At 38.4% G+C, this 7,061-nt stretch overlaps 1 protein-coding gene across 5 annotated transcripts in view; it reads left to right on the plus strand.

Annotated features, from left to right (window-relative positions):
- Positions 1-5,109, plus strand: part of PANK1 (pantothenate kinase 1) — a 69,712-nt gene extending 64,603 nt beyond the window's left edge. For all 5 annotated transcript variants that reach the window (XM_002718500.5, XM_008270176.4, XM_008270177.4 and 2 more), the window contains one exon: positions 258-5,109. In XM_002718500.5, the coding sequence (XP_002718546.1) occupies positions 258-317 (60 nt within the window). In that variant the 3' untranslated portion in view covers positions 318-5,109. The remainder of the gene's footprint in view (positions 1-257) is intronic.
- The last annotated feature ends 1,952 nt before the right edge of the window (positions 5,110-7,061 follow it).

The raw sequence follows: 7,061 nt of genomic DNA on the forward strand, positions 1-7,061 counted from the left end.
TTATTATATGTATAGTATAATACATATATAGTATAGTACTATATATATATATAATATATGTATATAATATATGAATAAGTTGGTGTTCCATAAAGTACACTTGCTGTTATTGCACCATGTTCCATGGCAAAGAATTCTGGTTTAAATTTCTCTTTAATCTACATTAGGGGAATGGCATTCCTAGGATTATTAAAAATAATAGGCACTTGGCTAAGGTTCAGAGATAATCAAACAGAAGCTTTGCATTGTTTTTGCAGGGTTATTTTGGAGCTGTGGGGGCACTGTTGGAACTGTTCAAAATGACTGATGACCAGTAGAGATGTGCAGCCAGGAGAGCAGCCCTTGTGAGGACAGAACTGGAACCTGCTGCTGGAGAAGACGAACTGCGCTATGGGACGGAAGCTAAGCCATTAGGGCAGATGAACCTGCTATGTAAATAACTTACAATTCTCCTAGCTGATCTTTCACTCTTAGGTTTTGAGCTGATGATTCAAATGGGGACTCTAAGAGTTTTTTCTGTACACTGTATTTTTAAAAAAACAAAAAAATTTGTGCAGCGTGGCCAAACCCACCAATTTTATGCATTAACTTTGAAAAGTCCTATAATGTGTAAGAAGGACCTGAACTAGAGCTGTTCATTTTTCTTCTGGGGTTTACTGATCAGTGTGATGATTTTAACTTCATTTAGTAATTACTCTAGGAGATTTTACCTTTACTTATATTTTTCATGACGTTTCATGATTGCTATTGGTTTCAAATGAAACTGCAAATCTAGCATGTTTTACTGTGAACACTAGTTTTGTTTGTTTGTTTATGCTTTTTTTGTCTTGTTTTTCTGTTTGAATGTCTTATGAAAAAAGTCATTGGCCCTGTTTTTGTCCTTGGATGATCTCCCTCCCTCCTGCCCGTAACCTCGCTTTAATGTAATTGTTCTTATCAATCAAGGTGCTGACCATCTCAATTCTAAGTTAAGCGCAAGAGCTAAAGTTCTCAAAAGTGCCCATGAAGAGAAGACCCCAAAAGTGTTAATGAATTTAATGAGTGCAACAAAAGTTGAAAATTTTATGCCATTTTGTCTTAGCCCTTAGAGTGTTGGATTTATTTTATGTTAGGCTGTATTAAATGAAAATATTCTGTGATGAGATGTCCTCATCTTTGCATATCATACAAGTGGCAGTAAATCTTTGAGCAAGAAATTTGCAATTTATCTGGGAAAGTCGTCCTGGAGATGAACTGTTCATATCAGGAGATGTAAGGAAAGTCATGGGTAAGGCATCAGGTAGTAAAATCTGTTTCTTTTGTACATGTATGTACCTAGGAGCTTTGTATCAAGACATGTTAATAATGTTAAAGTTTTCTCATTTTTACTATTTTAAACTGAAAACTGTGCTTTAATCCCAGTTTCTAAAATTAAAGAATAAGTTATGATGCTGATCTATATCTATTATTTTTTAAATGAAAGACCTCATTAAGCCTGATGGGTACCTTCAATTGTGGATCTTGTACAAACATTGGAATGCATGAGATCCAGTGATCTTTTGGATTGAGCATATTGTTGAAAAGAATTTTTGAAGAGCAGGACAATTACTCCATGATGAATCTTCCTTCTCTGCCTTTGGAGCACCGTCTTTAATTTCCATATCTTTGAGTCTTGAAGAAGTTGACGCTAGTGGAAGAATTCCCTTGTCTGGTTGAAATAAAGCCCATTTCTGTTGTGATGTTATTTCTCTGTGTATGTTATTTTCATTTCTTAATCCTCGTGTTCATATTATCTGCTTTGTACCTTAAAATGACTATGTGTTATGTTTTTGCTACCCTACATCTTGTAATTTGAGGCTTTCCACTAAGTGTGCTAGGGTCTAAAGCACCATGTGTTCCGTTGAAGCTGTAACTCTATGCAAGGATTTTTTTTTTTTTTTTTTAACAAATACAGCTTTGCTGTTCTTATACAGCTGACTCTGTAATGCCAAACTATTACTGCTATATTTGGTAATTCTGAAGGAGTTTCAAAATTTGGTCATCACACATATTTTGTCAACTTCTTCGGTCTTTAAAAAAAAATATCCAAGCAGCTAAGGTGTTCTTGAAAAAGTTGAGTTAGAAGTCTGCATGTTATCTATAATTAGTGCCTTTTGGTGGTCTCTTCTACCATTTTTACTCTCATCAGGGAACAGCAGGCCATGGTTCTGCAACTCATGGTTCTGCAAAGGCAATCAGGGCAAGTCAGTGTGCTCTAAGGTTTGAGCTCTCATTACAAACATTGAAAACACTGGTTTAGTTGAGGAAATAAGTTATATACACAAATATCAGTTCAAAGTTGGCTACATACAGCCAAGCTGGTTTTACGAAGAGGAACTTGTAGCCCCAAGGATTTTCATATTCATTTGAATTACAGAAACTTTCCTTAGACTCAAAATCACAAAGAAACTTGGTAAGACTAAAGAAATTTACTTTGTGCTAATGAAGACGGTTGGTCAGGTTCAGAGTGTGACTTTATTGTGAGACATCTTCGGTGTGCATCAAGGTTGTCCAGTTATTAGCTGTGTGGGCAACTTGTTAAACCTCTCTGTACACCCCATCTGTCTACACCCTGGTTTCCTCACTTGCCTATAATATGGGGCCAATACCAGTCTTACATCCATATTTAAAGTGCTTAGCACAGGACTGATGAAGAGTAAATGCTTCATTAATATTAACTATAATGAAAATGAAGTTTTAAACTAATGCTTTAAATCAGTGATTCCTAACTTTTTGGAATGTATCCCATTTTAATATGGAGATATTTCACCAATCTCCATGTGCCAGTACTTGGCCACAGCTCCTGTCCACAGATCCTAACCCCAAAACTTGTACATCTGATACTTGATAACTCAGCAGCAAAAACCAGTTGAGCATTGTATACCACATGTAATAGAAATCTTCACATGTTTTGCTTTAGATCTATTAATATGTTTGATTAGAGGTTATTGACCCAGATCAGGGTTTAAGTAATGAAAAACCATCTGAATTTCAAAACACTCCTGGTTCTAACAGATTCCAATAAAGGGATTCTGGAAATATACTTGCATTTTTTTGGCTTACACTATACATAGATTTGGAGTCCCTTTGTTGGGAACTGTTAGAGGTAATTTATACTTGATGTTGTTTAGTCATACAAAGAATATTAAGAAGCTCCTCTGTACCTGGAAGGAGAATAAACTAAAGAGAATAGGATACAGTTCCTGCTGTCCAGCAGGTCCAGACAGCAGGGGTCTCAAACCAACATGTGTAATACAGCTTCTTAAGTGCCATTCACTCATTTGCAGCTGGAAACAAAACTGAGACCCAGCATCAAAGAGTTTGTACTCTAGGAAGGAAAACAGAAACATTACTAATGCATAATATAACATCAAAACAGTACTATAATGAAAAAGAGAGGAGGTAGCTCTGTTTAGACAGATGAGAAGTAATATCTTTGGCTAGGGTGGTCAAAAAATCCTTTGAGCAAAGAGTTGAATAGACTGGGGAACACGCCATGTAAACACCTAGGAGAACTGGCAGATGGGAATGGGAGGGTTGAGAAAATGCAAGGCAGCCCCTGTCTGGAATAAAGAGTGTGAAGAGTTATGGGAAACTTCTGGAGTGGCCAGGAGAGGAGTCCTGTAGGAAGTGAGGAAGGGCTGGCAGGGGCTGCACTTGAAGGAAGGCCTTGAGTGAGCATTTCTCCTCCTGAAGAGTGTTAGCAAAGCATTGGAATGTTAACCAATACAGAAGGACCACCAGGTGAACCAGGAGGGGAGAGCTGTCTCCCAAGCAGAGGGAGCAGGTAAGCAGAAGCACTTAGGGAAGAAACAGCCCATCTTGTTCAGGGCCCTGGAAGCTGTTCGCTTCAGCTGGAGCCTGGTTCATGAAGGAAACCAGATACAATGAGATTTGGACTTCTCTGCGGTCAGTGTGGAGCCACTGAGAAGTTTCAGGTAAAGTGAAACTAGAAATAGTCTGGCTTTAAGTGAGATAGCAAACGTCTGTTGAAGTAAATGAATAAACCAGTTACTGTGCTTTTGAATACCCAGCACCATTCCATTATCATATTTATTTTCCCTATTGTATCAGCCTTCATGCCGTAGCTGTGGGGTGGGCTGTGTTCTGTCTGCTATTATGATGGTTGTATGAACTCTTGAGAATTTTCCCAGGGACAAGGCTATTAACATCACTACCAAGTAGAGTCTGTTTGGCGAGTAAGAAGGTTTCAACATCAAGCATCACCATAAACAGGCAATCTTTCTCCCAGTGATCAGAAGATGAGCTCAGATTTGTGAGGAAGATAGTTGTTTGCTAGGAGCACAGTCATTCATTATTCATCCATTGAACTTTTACTTAGTACCCGTGATCTGTGAGGCAATGGGTTCATTCAGGGTGCATTAAGTTGTGCATAAGACTGCAGGTCCCTACTTTGATTAGACTCACATTCTGGTAGATAGAGGCTAAACATGTAAGTCAATAAACAAATATCAGCACAATAAGTGCTCTAGAGGGAAGAAACAGGTGATAGACTAGAGAGGGAGGGAGTTGCTCAATCAAATGACAGACTGCAAAGATGATTGTCATGTTTCAGGTTTTGAGGAATGACAGTTTTACCTTGCTTTCATTCTTGCCAACTACTCAATGAAAATGAAAAATGCTTTTGGGAAATAGTCTGATAATTCATGATCTTTTTATTTCACTTAGAATATTTAATTTAGTCTACATATTATTTAAAACTAAACATCATATAAAATATTTAGTAATGCATTTTTAACTGCTCATTTCATCAAACAATTTTATTTGAATTGCTCATCCAACTCTTCATTGTCAATGCATTTGTCATGACCAGAGCCATGTAGTAGTTCCCAGGATACAAGTTTGAGACATAGCACTTTTTGAGTCTGTATCTGATATGTTGACCATTGTGTTTTTCTTTTTTAAGCAAGCCATAACTACATATTTTTAAACTTAATTATTTTATTTTCCAAAAGGTGTCTACTGGTTATATCTTGCTGTAATCATTTAATGTAGAGCCACAATTAAAAGACTGGTTTACAAGGATTCATCCCTTGCAATATGAAAATAAAACAAAAATTTGTATTAAAAGTTTTTGCCTCCTTCTTCAACCCACTCTGTCAGGTAAACACTACAGATTCCAAACTAGAATTAGTTAAGGTGATTTTGGTTCATGTTTTCACCAAAAAGTCTCCACCAGTGCAAAATGGAGCTCATTTTTTAAAAAATTTTTTTGAAGTCAAAGTTTTACATGCCTAATATTAAAAAAGTCAAAACGTTATATAAGGGTGGGTGTTTGGTCTACGAGTTAAGATGCTGCATCCCACACTGGAGTACCTGGGTTCAAGTCCTGGCTCATATCCCGATTCCAGCTTTCTGCTAATGTACATCCTAGGCAACAGCAGGCAATGGCTCAAGTATTTGGGTCCCTGCCACTTTGTGGGACTCCTGGATTGTGTCCCAGGCTTCTGGTTTTAGCCTGGCCCAATCTCAGCTGTTGCAGCCATTTGGGGTTTGAATCACTCAATAGGAAATCTCTTCTTATGTCTCTACCTCTGTCTTTCTGACTCTTAAATACTTTTTCTTTAAAATTGTACAAGACTATGAAAATTAGCACTTTCCAAGTTCTCTTTTGTTGTTTTGTTATTTTGAGCATAGTGGCTTCCAAGAAAAGGGTAAGGTGATGGGGGAAATTTTTCTTGAATAATTGCATGTCCAAACATTCCTAAAAATATTTTTGCGGTGCAGTTGGATAGGAGAAATACCTTCTCATGTTCTATAACAGAGTAAGGTAACTACAGTTGACAACAATTAGCTATATTTTCAAAACAGCTGGTATAGGGGATTGTTCCCAACACAAAGAAGTGATACATGTTTAAAGTGATAGATAGACCAATTGCACTGATTTGAACATTACACACTATATCTATGTATCAAAGTATACTGCACCCTGTGAATATGTACAATTATTATGTGCCACTTAAAATTTTTTAAGTTAAGTTTTAAAAATCTAAAATGCTTTTATTCTCCCTCACATCCAATTGATAGTTTGGCAGGCTATAGAATTTTAGGTTGTGTATTTTCCCCGGGCCAGCATTGTGGCCCAGCTGAATAAGCTGCCACTTGCAGTGCTGACATCCCATATTGGTGTACTGGTTCAAGTCCCGATTGCTCCACTTCCTATCTCGCTTGCTAATGCACCTGGGAAAGCAGAAAAATATGTCCTAAATACTTGGGCCCCTGCCATCCATGTGGAGACCAGGAAAGAGTTCCTGACTCCTGGCTTCAGCCTAGTCCAGACCTGGCTATTGCAGCCATTTGGGGAGTGAACCAGAAGATGAAAATCCCCCCCCCCCGCCTTTAAAATAAATAAATGAATGAATCTTTTTTAAAAAGGTGATATTTCCACCCAACTGCAGAAGGATCTTCCTATTATTGCCAAGCTTAAAGTGTTGCTGTTAACAGGACTAATGATATTGTTTCCTGATCTTTTTGTAGGATTATGTTTCCCCCAACCCCCTTTCCCTGGAATCTTTTAGAAACTTTTAAACTTCTAGTTTCAGCTCCAACCTGTAAAAAGCTTTGATGTCACCACTCCCTTCCTTACAATAAGGAACATGCTGAACAAACTGAAGATCACTGACCTTTCTTTGACCCATTGGAAAATTGAGGTGGCAGGGCAATTTACCTCCCCAGAATCTTCAATTTCCTGTTGATCCTGACTGCTTGTTCTAGCCACTATTGAAAGCAAAGTATTGGAATCTCCAACTATTGTTAAATGTTCTATAGTGGCGAGGGTTGTGGCATAGCACATAGGGCCGCCACCTGCAGTGCCAGCATCCCATATGGGCGCCGGTTCCAATCCTGGTTGCTCCACTTTCTATCCAGCTCTCTGCTATGGTCTGGGAAAGCAGTAGAGATGACCCAAGTCTTTGGGCCCCTGCACCCACGTGGGAGACCCAGAAGAAGCTTCTGGCTCCTGGCTTCAGATCGGCTCAGCTCTGGTCATTGCGGCCAGTTGGGGAGTGAACCAGTGGATGGAA

Source organism: Oryctolagus cuniculus, chromosome 15 (genome assembly GCF_964237555.1).
Source record: "Oryctolagus cuniculus chromosome 15, mOryCun1.1, whole genome shotgun sequence".
Classification (NCBI taxonomy): Eukaryota; Metazoa; Chordata; class Mammalia; order Lagomorpha; family Leporidae; genus Oryctolagus; species Oryctolagus cuniculus.